Raw genomic sequence first — 14,525 nt, 5'->3', positions numbered from 1 at the left:
CTGTGATAATCAATTCTTCCCCAGTTTTTCCAGGACATTCCTGGTTTTAACAATGAAATTCACATGTTCTGAGAACACCAGATTTCATGGGTCAATTCTGGGTGAACTGGGACACTTGGCTACTCTAACTTTGACCCTTCTAATGCGTTTTCAAGATAAGCCGTGGTCATCTGGTGAGGGCCACACCAGGTCACAAAGAGGTAGACACCAGTTAGAAGTTTAAGAATCTTGACTTGTGGATATGAATCATCAGAAGCTGGATGAATATGTTTGAATTCTTTAATTTAAAAGATATTATATAACCATCAATAAATTTTTCTCTTGCCAAGTATATATATAATACATGCCTACTTCTTAGAATACCTTAATTTTTTTAAAAATGTAATTTCTATTACATAGGCTATTTCCCAAATTTTTCATCTACTGTGCATGTTATTTTCCAGTAAAAGTCTTCATGAAAAAGAAAAAAGAAACATGACTAGCAAAGAGCTTGTTACCACCATTCTTCCCTCTGAATATAAAACCAAATCAAAGACAAACAGGCACACAACCCTTAACCCAAAATAATAATAATGAAACCTAAGGTCCAGTGATACTGGTTTTGAAAAGCACTTAGTCACTTACCCCTTCTCAAAGTACAATTCCATCAAGTGGCAAGCAGCATAGGGAGGAAGGAGTCCGTTGAAAACATCTAGCGCCACCTGTAGGCCACTCACAGTAGTGTCATGCTACAGAGATTGAAATCAATTTTATCAAGCCTGTTCAGATTCACATTCAATAGGTATGAAACACTTGTAGAGCACCATGATGGCTTCTGATTCAATTCAATTTCCCATGTGCCCCATAATGACTTAATAAGTAGAGAAGGAAAGATTTTGGTTGCGTATTAGCGGTGTGCTAGGCAGTACGATTTAGATATGTATCATTATTTCCACTTAAAAGATGAAGAAATTGGCTGGGTGTGGTAGCTCATGCCTGTAATCCCAGCGCTTTGGGAGCCCGAGGCAGGCGGATCACTTGAGGTCAGGAGTTCGAGACCAGCATGACCAACATGGTGAAACCCCATCCCTACTAAAAAAAAAAAAAAAAGCTGGGTGTGGTGGCGTGGGCCTGTAAATCCAGCTACTTGGGAGGCTGAGACAGGAGAATTGCTTGAACCCAAGAGGCAGAAGTTGCAGTGAGCCAAGATTGCACCTCTGCATTCAGAAGGCGACAGAGTGCAACTCCATCTCGATAAAATAAAATAATTTAAAAAATAATAATAAAAGATGAAGAAATTGAGACCCAGGGAAATTAAGCAACTTGCTTAATGTCATATAACCCAAAAATGAAAGAAAGTAAATTTGAATCAAGTCTCCTTAAGTGCTGTGCCTTTTTGAAATACTTTCAAAGTATTTCAAACACATTAATGCTAGATTATATTTTTCTATAGATTAGCATCATCTGTGATTTAAAGTTGTAGAAGAATATATGAGGTTTAAATGTTTAGGGAAGATAAAATACTAGAAAGTATAGGGTGCAATTTAAAAATAATTGTAAAGCTAAATGTTTACCCCAGAGTGTCTGGAAGGTATAGGGGAGTGGTTTTCAACCCCCTTTCTGCCACTGATTAGCTATGTAATCTTAGGCAATCCTCAACTTCCATATCTACAAAATTGGGATAACATTTGGCTGCCTAAACTGTTTGGCAGTATGCACATATTCAAAAGGGGTTAGAAGTAATCTAATAGAGAGAGAGAGAGAAAAAAAGGGGCTACAGATATGACATGCTGGAAGTCACACCATAAGTTAAAACTAGAAATCAGATTAGACACTACAAAAATTGGCAGAAATGACTAATTTCAGGCCTGTCTGTCTCCAGGAAGCACTCTGCTCCTGCCCAGGGCTATTTCCCTAGTCTATACCATTTAGGGCTCCTGATAATAAGCAAACTTCAGTCACCTCTTTCACCTTCTTGCATGAATAAAAACATGACTTTCTTTCTCCAGCCGCAGCTGAGAAATCTTTCGTCATGGAGACGTGAGTGAAAGGAGTCAGCACGCTATGTCCTGTTTACCTGCTCATCCCAGACGCCATGGGCAGCTATTTGAATGTATAATACAATTGCAGAATTTTCCCCCAACACGGTGTCTCTCCCTGGCTTCTCAGACTGTTCTCTCCCTGGCTTCTCCAAGATGAAAGCCTGTTCTAAGATCTCTTGCTCTGTTTTCCTTCTACTCCCAAATGTCGCTCTAACTTTGAGTTGCAGTCCTTCTTCTCTTTCCTCCTTCTATTCTCTTTGCCATCTGAAGTTTTCCGCTTAGATGCCCCTGTGGCATTTCAAACCTATTGTCTAATCGGTACATTTACCTAGCCCAAGACCACCTCCTTCCTGCCACTGAGAACTGAAAACTAGACTTCATCTGGGGCTTCACCTTCCACATCATTGTCTTCCACCTATTTCCAATTCATCACTGAGAATGCACACTCAGCTTTTGTTATAACCTGGCTCACCTCTTTTCCTCTCCTGTCACTGCCCTAATTTTAGGCCACATCCCCATTTTTCTAGACTATCACAAAAGCTTTCTACACCATATCCTGTTCCCAACATCCAGTCATTCTACAAAATAATTAATTTCCAAAATGCTGCTCCTATCCTGTCACTCCTGCCCTGCCTTCCCTGAGCCAACACTGACAGGGGGTTCTCCCTTGCTTCCTTGCTTCTTTCTACAATTAAACAAAGAAGCAGCAGGACAACATGGCCCTTCAGCTGCCATCCAGCATAAACTTCTGACACTTTATAGCAGGGCTGTCTAAAAAACTTTCCTTGATGATGGAAATGTTGTATATCTTTGCTGTCCAATTCAGTAGCCACTGGCTATATATGGTTATTGAACACCTGAAATGTGGCAAATACACTGAGGGATTTAATTTTTCATTCTACTTAATCATAATTAATTTAAATGTAAGTAGCTACTTGTGGCTACTAGATTCCATATTGAGCAGCACAGTTGTCCACTAATTTGGTACCACCTTTTCCACGCACTACTCCTGGCCTTCCACCTAAGTCCTAATGATTCACTTTATTTGTCCTACACACTAGTGAGGAGCACTTACTAAGCCCTTTCATCTTGATGTGTTGGATGTGCTGCCTTGTCCAGGAATCCTTTCTGCTTCTCTTCTCCACCCTCTTGGAACAGAAGGGATGCCTAGCTTTTCTGAGGCGCTAAAGCACTTGCCTGCATGGCATTTCCATACTGTTTTGTATAGTGTTTATGTTTGTCTTCTTGTTAGTTTAGATTATAAATCCCTTAAAGGCCAGAATGATGCATTTAATTCTAAAAGCTTTGTGCAATGCCTACTATGTACAAGGTGATGGGGAAATGAAGATAAAGAAGATGAGGTCCTGTGCTTCAAGAGATCATACACTTGAACAAATAGATGCTAAATGAAGACAAAAATACTTACTGTAGAATACATGATAAGTTTTTTGTAGCTTGGCATCTGAGTTGCTGTCTTCATGTGATTGAGGATTTCATTGACCAGGACACCTTAAAGGAGATGAATCAATAACAAAACTGAACCAAACATAAGCTTCTATTTTAGTTCATTAGCTTTTTGTCAATTCATAGCTGAAGACCCTCCCTGCCATGACTTAAGAAGTGGGGCAAAGATCTAATTTTGTTGAGCATCTGTGTTAGGTAGTGTGGTTTACATACCTTTTTTAAAAACCGAATCCTATGTCTCAACCCTTTTATAGGTAAGGAATCCTAAGTCCAGAGATATTAAGTGACTCACACAGCCAGGTGAGGAAAGCTGGACTGGCACACTAGGACTGTACCATACCAGGTTTTGTTAAAGCTCAGATTAGGAGGCTGATAAACTTGGAAGGAACTTCAGACAGCTTTTTCAGATCATAAAAGATAATTCTTAGTCCATGTTCTTCTCCAGAGCAGACCTGAAATGACAGCACAGTGGGTACTCCTCTGTTTTCACCCGTCTTGCTTCTACTCTCTGGCAGTCAGACCTGTGGGAGGCCATGGGAGAAAGCAGCTCTCTGGATGTTTGTACAGATCATGGACTATTCTCTGTGGATCATTTTTCCACGTTACCCTAGGTGTCACTATGTGGGGGACAGCCAGCATCTTTAGCTTTCATTTGAGGTTCTGTCTGTCTTCAGTAGAGGAAACTTTTGCTCTTCACACTTTACATCTGGACACCTAACTGCTGTTGCTCCTCAGGTGGTGAAAGACAGATACAGAGCTTACAGTATTTATCCTATTTGTAGGCACTGAGGGCTGTGGGGTACCTTGTGGTGCCAAAACAAATCCAGTTTTAAGGACATGTTGCTTCAGAGATATCTATAACTATCTGGTGTCTCTGTTGGTCTCTTTACCCTGCATGTGCTCTCCTGGCTGAGAATGACCAGTAGGGTGTGTGTGTGTGTGTGTGTGTGTGTGTATATGTGTGTGTTGTAATGAGCGGGTTATTAACAGATTGACTATAATCTCAGGTTCTGTAGTCCACTCAGCAAACACATACTGAGCAGCTATGATGGGCCAGATACTGTGCTAGGAGAATCAGACCTGGTCCCTGCCCTCCAAAAACTCATAAAACAGTAAGAAGAGACAGGTCTGTATACACCAGTGAGTATAAAAAGGGGTTAATTAATGAGGTAGGTGATCCGCTGTTTCTGTAGATGCTGGAAATTCCTTGAGGATGAACAGGATAATCTGAATGTACATGTCTAATAGGTCTAAATCCCTCCCTCTCAGAGAGGGTTGCCCTGTGGAATGCATTAGGGACTTTAGCTTGATTAACATGTCATATTGGTGCTAAACTCTGTGGCCAAGCTTTTGGGAGCCATGACAGCCACCTGCAGTCAGCAACTTGCCCTTTGTCAACAAGTGCCTTTTGGTCAGGCTGCAGTTTTGGTAATGAATATATCAGTTCTTGGTTCTGGGATGATTACAGCCTTATCCCAGGAGTGATTGGGGTGACTATCATGATTCTCTTCAGGCTCTGGAATATCAATATTCTGTTTTATAGGGGAAACTGAGGCTCAGAGAGGCTCCGCAACTTAATCAGATTATACAACTTGTAAGCAGGGAAGGAGAGCTTTAAATCTAGCATGTCCTGTGTCAAAACCTTTATTTGTAATCATTAGACCATGCTGTGGTGGAAAGCTAGCTTCAAAGTTATCTGTTGTATCCTTTTTAAATCTTTATAAACTAGATGAAATATCATTGATTTGAAGACATAAACTTTACTTCCTTCATTTCTAGTCTATAGCAGAGGTTGGCAAACTTTTCTGTAAAAGTCCAGAGAGTAAATGTCTTAGGCTTTGTGGGTTATAAAATCCGTTGCAACTACTCAGCTCTGCGGTGGTAGCATGAAAGCAGCAATAGACAACGCATAAATGAATGAGTGTGGCTGTATTTCAGTAAAACTTGATTTACAAAACCAGGTAGTGGGCTGGATTTGGCATACAGGCAGTAGTTTGCCAACCTCTGGCCTAGAGCAAGAAGAGCTCTCTTCACTGATATGACCAGCCATATGGTCCTAAATTTGCCCCAGGGATTTTTTTTTTTGGGGTGTGTGTGTGTGTGTGTGTGTGTGTGTGTGTGTTACTGAGCAGTGTCACCCTTGAAGTTAAATGATGAAATAAACTTAGACTGGGCACAGTAGTTCATGCCTATTATTCCAGAACTTTGGGAGGCCAAGGTAGAGGATCGCTTGAGCCCAGGAGTTCAAGACTAGCCTGGGCAACATAGAGAGACCCTGTCTTGGCAAAAAATAAAAAAAAAAATTTTTAGCTGGACATAGTGGTGCATGCCTGTAGCCCCAGCTACTTGGGAGTCTGAGGTGGGAGGATCGCTTGAGCCTGGGAGGTCAAGGCTACGGTGAGCGCTGATCATGCTGCTGAACTCCAGCCTGGAGGACAGAGTGAGACCCTGTCTCAAAAACAAACATACAAACAAACAAAAAATATAAAGAAACAAAAACAAAACAAACTAACCAAAGAACTAGCAAAGGCCAGAAGATGGCCCTGATGTTTCCACATTACTCTTTGTCACCTAGACAATGTGTGTTTTCTGTATAGGACTGTGTTCAGCTGTTTCATCATTGAATGAACACGTAGTTGACAAATCTCTCTTGCCCAGCCAGATCTGAATAATAGTCTGAGCTTTTGTTTTGGCAGAACCACACAGGAGAAAATTTCCTGCTTAACAATGGTGCTGGACTTTTTCCAGAAAGCAGGACTGCTGGTTTCATACAAGTGCCAGCCTTTAGAATCCAAGATCAGGGAACATCTCAGAGAAGGACTCTTATAGACACAATCTAGTTTAATCTCCTCATAGGTAGTGAAACAGAGATCCAGAGAGGGGAAGTGGCTTCTCCCAAATGTAATCTTCTAGTAGCCAAGGGGAATAAAAGAGGAAACATGAGGAAAGTGGAGCAACTCCATTTCTTATTCATATATACACATCTCTACATCTACTGTTAGACTACTGTCAACTCCCGTCTAGTATAAAGCATGCTGGGATTTTATTCAAATGCAGATCCTGATTCAACTCATTTGGGAGTGGGGCCTGTATTTCTAGCCAGGTGGTAGTTGATGCTGATGCTGAAAAGTAGACTGCACTTTGAGTTGTGAGGGGCTAGATGCCTGAATCCGCCATAACTAGGTTGGGGGAAATAAATCCCAACCCAATTGGGATTTATTTATTAGAAGTCCCACTTCTACCATCTGATGGGGCTTGCAACTGAGTCACACTGCTGGCACCTGGTGGGCCAGAAATTAGGCTGAGTGCTTATGTGGCTTCCATGGTACCCTCTGCATCTTTTGTTGTTAAGCACTTAAGATTGAGCTTCTGCCCATATACACAATATGTATCCTGCCTGGTAATTTTTTCCAATACTCCAGGTTCCATCTAAGACTCCTCTCTGGAGGCTCTCCCTTCCTCAAGGCTGGATCTCGTTGCTCGTGTGTTTAATGTGAAGTAAGGACTTGCACATTTCTACCAAGTCTGTCTCTGTGCCATGCAATCAGGATTTCTGTAATAGCAGGTCTACAACATCCTCATGTCATTAATGGCCACTGTCGAAAATTTTTTGCCCCAACCTACTTTATTCATCTCACATGTATTTGCTCCTGACCATCCTGGTTTCATACCTCATTCCCCTAATTACAGCTTGCCTCACTCTTTATACCTGTTGGGCAGCCCTGCTTTTCTAGCTATAATTGACTCCTTTTCTGGACAGTGATTTGAATTTTTTCCCTAGTTAAGTAGCCTCAGTGAACAACCTCCGAGTCTGGTCCAGCCCTAATATGCTTTGCCTCTAGGCATTCTCTTGGGATTTTGATGGACTTGTCCTGATGCTATGGTGAATAGTGTCTGTCAATGGCTGGAGTCATGATGCGATTTTATTAATCTCAAAATGCCTCGAATATGTGTGCCAATCTGACTTGGACCATCTCCTGTGGCTTGGACTTTCCTCATTATGTCAACCTGACATGATGGACTTTCTCTTTTTCTTTATCCCTAGTTTTAATACCTATGATAACCACATCTGAGTCTGACACCCCATTTGGTATCTTGGCCTGCCCATCCAGTTTCTCTCATAGGCCCCAACATCTGTCCTTGTCTTTGCTGGTCCTGACTTTTTTCTTCCATCCACTTATCCTGATTACAAGAATCCAGCATCCTCTTGCCTGGGTCTGCCTTCATATGGCAGGGTGTCCTGTGCTACAAAGAGCCAGTTCTAACCAAGAAGAGGCATCACTGATAAATAATTCTCAATAGCTTTCAATGTCAATGAAAAATTTCAAGCTGTGTTATAAACTTGTCAGTTGCAACGTATTTTAATAGTGCATAATTAGTCTGAAAAATATAACAATTTGCCTGAAAAATATATTTTATCAGCTTTCAGAATGACTACCACTCAGGGTTTCAGGAAAACAGGCCACTTTTGTCATACCTCCCACTTGAAAAATTCATCATATAGGCCACAAGACACAACTGATTTTCATGGGACTCAGACAAAGATCCTTGATTCTTGATCTGGAAGGGATGGAAAGGATCATTTAGCTTTGGCTTTCATTTTCCAGATAGAAAACTAAGGGCCTGAGTGAGTAATAGTTATGATTACACTAACATATGACATTGATTGACAGGGTATTATGTACCAGGTACTGTTTGTTCTAAGCCCTTTAAATACATACATTCATCTTAATACTCACTGTCTATGAAGTAGGAATCATTAATATCCCCATTTTGCAGAATGGAAGCTGGTGTAAGAGTGATTAAGTGAATTGTCTGAGATCACACAATTGATTAGTGGAGGGACTAGGACTCAGACCCAGATCATTCAACCACAAATCCAATATGCTCCTCTCATTTTTTAATACTTACCCCCTTGGAGCCTAGATTTCTCTTTCTGCTTGTGAATTCCATAGAGGGACAGAAGGGACAATTGTGACAATTCTCTCAGTTTGGTCATGGCGTCCTCAGTGGCCCAGGAAGGTAAAGTGAAATTGTGAACACTCTGTAGCAAAGAAAAAGGAAGAAAAATGTATGTGTATTTGTATGACTGTCCTCTTTGTTGACTTATTTTATCCTTTTTCACCCCACAAGAACTAGTAGGGCCAGACTTGCTTGTCCTGCCATTTCTTTCTAAGAGAACTTCATATTGTGATAAGTAGTGGTATTGACTTTCAGAAGAGAAGCTTATATAAATGAATTTGTCCATTCCTACCCAGCCCATGGCTTTTGGTTTAACTCTGGATCAGTGGGTGGCTCATATTTTGTAGAGTAAGGGTGCAGTAGGGAAATAATACCTCATTCCTTTATGAAAGGGTTAGAAATCTTTCTATGAACCTGATAGAGTTAAATGATATTTCCTTAAAAGCTGAATGGGGGGAGGCTGAGGCAGGAGAATGGCGTAAACCCGGGAGGCGGAGCTTGCAGTGAGCTGAGATCCGGCCACTGCACTCCAGCCTGGGCGACAGAGCGAGACTCCGTCTCAAAAAAAAAAAAAAAAAAAAAAAAAAAAAAAATGCTGAATGGGCTACCTGAGGGGCCAGTTAGGAAAGGCAATATATTTCTGGAGCCTTCAGTAATATATTCTCCCCTACCCCTGTCAAGGTCTAGTTTGCTGACTTTTTTTTTTTTTTTCAGAGACAGGGTCTTGCTCTGTCACCAAAGCTGGAATGCAGTGGCCATCACAGCTCACTGTAACCTCAAACTCCAGGGCTCAAGCAATCCTCCTACCTCAGCCTCCTGAGCAGTTGGGACTATAGGTGCATGCCATCACATGTGGTGCTTTTTTTTTTTTGAGACAGAGTCTTGCTCTGTCACCTAGCCTGGAGTGCAGTGGCACGATTTCAGCTCGCCGCAACCTCCACCTCCTGTGTTCAAGCGATTCTCTTGCCTCAGCCTCCTGAGTAGCTGAGGATTACAGGCATGCGCCACCATACCTGGCTAATTTTTGTATTTTTAGTAGAGATGAGGTTTCTCCATGTTGGCCAGGCTGGTCTCAAATTCCTGAGCTCAGGCAATCCACCCACCTCAGCCTCCCAAAGTGCTGGGATTACAGGCATGAGCCATTGCACCTGGCCACACGTGGCTAATTTTTAAAAGTGTTTTGTAGAGGTAGTGCCTTGTTATGCTGCCCAGGCTCATCTTGAACTTCTGGCCTCAAAAGATCCTCCCATCTCAGCCTCCCAGAAGTGCTGGGATTACAGGCAGGAGCCACCACAACTGGCTGTAGGTCACTGACTCTTGAGGAAAGCCTGCACCTTGCACACAGTAGACACTTGGTAAATATGCGTTAAAATGAATGAATAAGTACAAGCAGGGCAGGTAGACACCTTATGCCAACATTTATTACCCGTTAGGAAGAGTTGATTAGGAGTCCCCCAGTTTCAAATGCAGGATTAAGAGAGAGAGAAAGTGAGTTCGTGAAAGAGGAGACCAAAGTGGAGTGACCTACAGAGGAAATAAGTGAGAGAGATTTGGAAAAGATATCACGTAACATGACCACATTTTGGAATAGCTCAGATAAAACTGTCATAAGGAAGAAAAAAAAATCAAGACTGGAACGAAAATGGGGGCTCCTGCTTTCACTGAAGAGTCTTTTACAGGGCTAACGAATTTTCACTGAAATAGATGCTGATGATAAAGTGAAAATACTGGGAAAGTAGCATGTGATTGGGTCAATTAACTCTAGGGTTGATGGAGGCAAACTGTGTCATCTGTTATTAAGATGGGACTACGGAAGTAATTGCTGCCCCCTAGACTGTCACGATGACCTCAAAGTTAGAAATTAATATGAATTAGATGGGTGGTCAGAATCTTGCCCCGTATTTAGTGAACTAGTTGGGAAAACAGGAATAGAGAGTACCAGAAGGTGGAGCATGGTGAGTGAGAAACACCAAGTAACCTTGAAAAACAATCATAATTTATCTGGCCACAAAGGATATTTCAAATGCATCGCAAAGCAAGAAAGAGGTTCTTTCCTGGTAAGCAAAGATAAATAGCCTGGCTTGTGTTTTGCTTGTTTATTTCTACATTTGGAAATCAGGTAATTTTCCCCTCTTTCTTTATAACAACATTGTTTTTTCATTAAGACCCAGGACAGGAACTCAGCATTTTTGAGTGGCTGCAAAATGAATAAGCTCCTACTGAATCCAAACAGGGAAAAAACTAAAGTGGAAACTCATAGAAGAAAAGCTGTTTTGCTTGTAATTTTCCAAAGGGCGAAAACATAAATAATAATAGAGAGAAAAGAGAAGTTAGCATTTTCAAGTTAATCTAAGGAAGTTGTGAATTATGTTTCAACGTCGAAAGAAGTATGAGTAATACATTCATAAAGAAGTAAAAGAAAATATATTCATCTATTTCAAAATAAGCATGAATCATAAAATCAGATTGCAAGTTAACCTGTCATTTTTTTTTCTTTTACCTCACAATATAAAGGGTCGTAGATTTTACTCCAAATTCCAAAAAGGTCCTTGTCATGGAATCCTGAAAGTTTTCCCAAGGTAGCTATAAAATCCTGAAACACAAACAGAGAAAGAAAAATTCCTATACAGGTTTCTCAGCTTCAGCACTGTTGATATTTTGGGCTGGACAATTCTTTGTTGTGGAGAGCTATCCTGTGCATTACAGGATGTTTCGGAGGATCCTGGCCTCTGCCCACTAGGTGCCAGTAGCATTCCTGATCTCCCACTTGTGTAACCCAGAATGTCTCCAGACATTGCCAAATGTTCCTTGTGAGGCAAATGTGCCTCTGGTGAGAACCACCGTTCTTCACAGAAAAATGCACCAGTAATATTGGTTACGATAATGCCATTCCAAAGAATTTTACAAACACGAATTGATGATTTCTTCTTACTACATTTAAAATGTAGATAGATGCTGGCTCTCTGTCACATGTTCCTGGTGTGTGCTGGAATTGGATTGAAGTGCACTGCCTCAGATTATTTTTAGAAGTGAGTAAAGTATAACTCATGTGTAAATATGTCCCAGGTGAGAGAAGAAAGCATATTTCAGGCCAAAGCATCCAGGAAAATGCAACAGAAATAGGACTTGGTCTTTGGCTGTACATATAAAACTTGGATGGAATGCAAATCTTTCACTAGGTTCTGAGTGTTTCTTGAATTGTCGCAATAATGAGACCCAATGTTCAGCTATCTGATTGCTGGATTTGGCAGCCATTTCTGGGAAGCCTTTTGGAAGATAGTCTGTCTGATGGATGAAATTTCTAGGGAACTACAATTTGCCAATATTAACCCCAGCAGATTTTCGTAAAATACATAGAAATTATTGTTAAAGAGCTCCTACTGCCATTTTCTCAAACATAAAAGCTCCAGGGCCAGATGACTATCATAGAGGAATTCTACCAAGCTTTTCAAGAGTAAATTATTCTAATGCTATTTTAACTGTTCTGGAGCATAGAAGATGAAAGAAAACTTTCAAAAACTTCTTATGAATTAAGTGTAACACGGATACTGACAAAGGTTGCCCCCAAAATAAAACTATTAGTTCAATGCGATATCAATGCGAAAGGTGTAAATAAAATAATAGGAAGTAATTCAATGTCACATAAAAGGAAATGGGTTTGATTTGAGAAATGTAAAGTCTATTCAACACTGGTAAATCTATGAATGTAATCAATCATTGTAATTAATCCAAGGAGAAAAATAATTTGATTATATTTAAAAATGTTAAAACAATCATTCAGGAGATTAAACAACTAATATTGATTTTAAAAAATATACTCAAGAAAATATGAAAGGTGGATACTTCCTTAATTTGATAAAAATATGTCTATTTTAGTTTAAAAGCCTGTATGCTTATTAGGAAAACTCCTCTAAAATCAGAAATAAGACAAGCATACCCACTACCAACACTGCCCATAACATTATACTGTAAGTAGTGGCCAGTGCAAATAGGCAAAAGGAAGAAATCAGAGGTACACATTTTTGAAAACTGGAGATACTATAAACCTGAAACAAACCTAACAAAAAATGTAAAGACATATATGGAGAAAACCCTAAAATAGTCTTTAAGATAAAACAAGCAGAAACATGTACCATATTCTTAGAAAGGAAGATTTGACAGTGAAAAGTTGCAAATTCTCCCTAAGTTAAATAAATTTAATATGATCCTAATGAAAATACTAAAAATTAAAAAATACTTTTGGAACTAGAGAAGCTGACTCTAAAGTCCACAAAGAAAATTAAAACATAGCCATGGAAACTCAGAAAAAGCAATGAGGGATGACTAGCCCTTTAGATATTAAAGCATATTATAAAGTCTTAATAATTAAAACCCAAGTTTTGGCTAATAAAAAATTAAACAGAATAAAAATTACATAAATAGGCCCCACACATATGGGAATTTTAATATATAATAGCTTAAATAAGTGGGGAAAAAATGAACTTTTCAATAAATAATGATGGGGCAATTAGATAATCTTCCAGGAAAAAACTTAAACAGGATACATACTTCATACCTCCTCACCAGTATGAACTATAAATGAATTCAATATATAAATGAGAAATGAAGCTAGAGTGGAATTAGAAGAAAGCATTGCAGACTTCCTTTATAACCTAGGAGTGGGGAAAGCTTTTCCAAACATGACTCAAAATATAGAAGCCATGTAAAAATACATCGATGCAGAACCTACATGACAAGAACACGGTAAGCAGTTAATAGACAAACTTTTTTAAAAAAATGCCATTCATTATGTGTGATATTGTGAAATATATATTTGATCTTTTTTTTTTTTTTTTTTTGAGATAGAGTTTCACTCTTATTGCCCAGGCTGGAATGCAGTGGCACCATCTCGGCTCACTGAAACCTCCACCTCCTGGGTTCAAGTGATTCTCTTGCCTCAGCCTCCCGAGTAGCTGGGATTACAGGCACCTGCCACCATGCCTGGCTAATTTTTTGTATTTTTAGTAGAGACGGGGTTTCACTAAGTTGGCCAGGCTGGTCTCGAACTCCTGACCTCAGGTGATCCAACCACCTTGGCCTCCCAAATTGTTGGGATTATAGGCGTGAGCCACTGTGCCCGGCCTTATATTTGGTCTTCATCTCCATTTTCTGCCATAGAACTACTAAAATCCTTGGAGTCTCCAAAATATGTCTTTTTGCATGCTAATGATTGCTTGATGGCTGGCAGTCCCTGGCCAGCTTTAGGATGGGGGCTGGTCACCTGAAAGCCAAGGCCAGGATTAGAGCATTGGTACTTTTAGCCCTACTTCAGAACCTCTGGGGAGGGGAGGGAGTTAAAATTTAAGTTGATAGCCAACAGCCTATGGCTTAATCAATCATGCCTATGCAATGAAATCTCCATAAAGAGCCCAAAAGGACAGGGTTCAGAGAGCCTTCAGACAGCTGAACACATAGAGGTTCCTGGAATGTGGTGATCCTGAAGAAGGCAGGCAAGCTCCTTGACCTTTTCCTTATATCTTTTGTAATATCCTTTGTAATAACTGGTAACTGTGTTTCCCTGAGTTCTGTGAGCTGCCCCTGCAAACTGATCGAACCCAAAGAGGAAGTCTTGGGAACCCCAACTTAAAGCCAGTCTCTCAGAAGTTTGGAGGTCTGGACTTTCATCTACGTCTGAGGTGGCAGGTTGGGGGCGGCCAGTTTTGGGGCCTGATCCCTCAACCTGTAGGATCTGATGCTATCTCCAGATAGATGGTGTCAGAACTGAATTGGAGGCCAACAGCTGGTGTCCACTACAGAACAGGCGGCCTGTTCGTGGGGAGAGATACCCCGTATTTGGTCACAGAAGTCTTCTGTCTGTGTTGATTGATGTTGTCAAGCGAGAAAAACAGGAAAAAGCACGTTGAGTGTGTTTTTTTTTCACACACAAAATATTACAGACAGAAATGTTAAAATACATAGAAAAAAGCTTCTAAAAACTTATAGTAAAAGGAAAATCAATCATCCAAAAGAAAAATAGTCAAGGGATATTGATATAAAAGGAAATACAAACGGCATTTAACTGATGAGAACACACGGACA

General features: G+C 40.3%; 1 protein-coding gene and 1 long non-coding RNA gene across 4 annotated transcripts in view; one reads left to right on the top strand and one right to left on the bottom strand.

The window, feature by feature from the left end:
* Nucleotides 1-14,525, bottom strand: part of ACP3 (acid phosphatase 3) — a 54,847-nt gene that overhangs the window by 19,983 nt on the left and 20,339 nt on the right. The window contains exons 6-9 of the mRNA XM_071090921.1: nt 10,948-11,040; nt 8,397-8,529; nt 3,448-3,530; nt 625-728 (exon numbers count right to left, since the gene is read on the bottom strand). Of these exons, the coding sequence (XP_070947022.1) occupies nt 625-728; nt 3,448-3,530; nt 8,397-8,529; nt 10,948-11,040 (413 nt within the window). The remainder of the gene's footprint in view (nt 1-624; nt 729-3,447; nt 3,531-8,396; nt 8,530-10,947; nt 11,041-14,525) is intronic.
* The window catches only part of LOC105490373 (uncharacterized), a 76,306-nt gene that overhangs the window by 56,109 nt on the left and 5,672 nt on the right, over nt 1-14,525 (top strand). The window contains exon 7 of one of the 3 annotated variants that reach the window (XR_011619691.1): nt 1,989-2,092. The exons of the other annotated variants lie outside the window; for them this stretch is intronic. This is a non-coding gene — a long non-coding RNA (uncharacterized lncRNA). The remainder of the gene's footprint in view (nt 1-1,988; nt 2,093-14,525) is intronic. 3 annotated transcript variants of the gene reach the window in all.

The sequence above is a fragment of the Macaca nemestrina genome, chromosome 2 (genome assembly GCF_043159975.1).
Source record: "Macaca nemestrina isolate mMacNem1 chromosome 2, mMacNem.hap1, whole genome shotgun sequence".
Lineage (NCBI taxonomy): Eukaryota > Metazoa > Chordata > Mammalia > Primates > Cercopithecidae > Macaca > Macaca nemestrina.
This window is presented reverse-complemented; position numbering and strand designations above follow the sequence as displayed.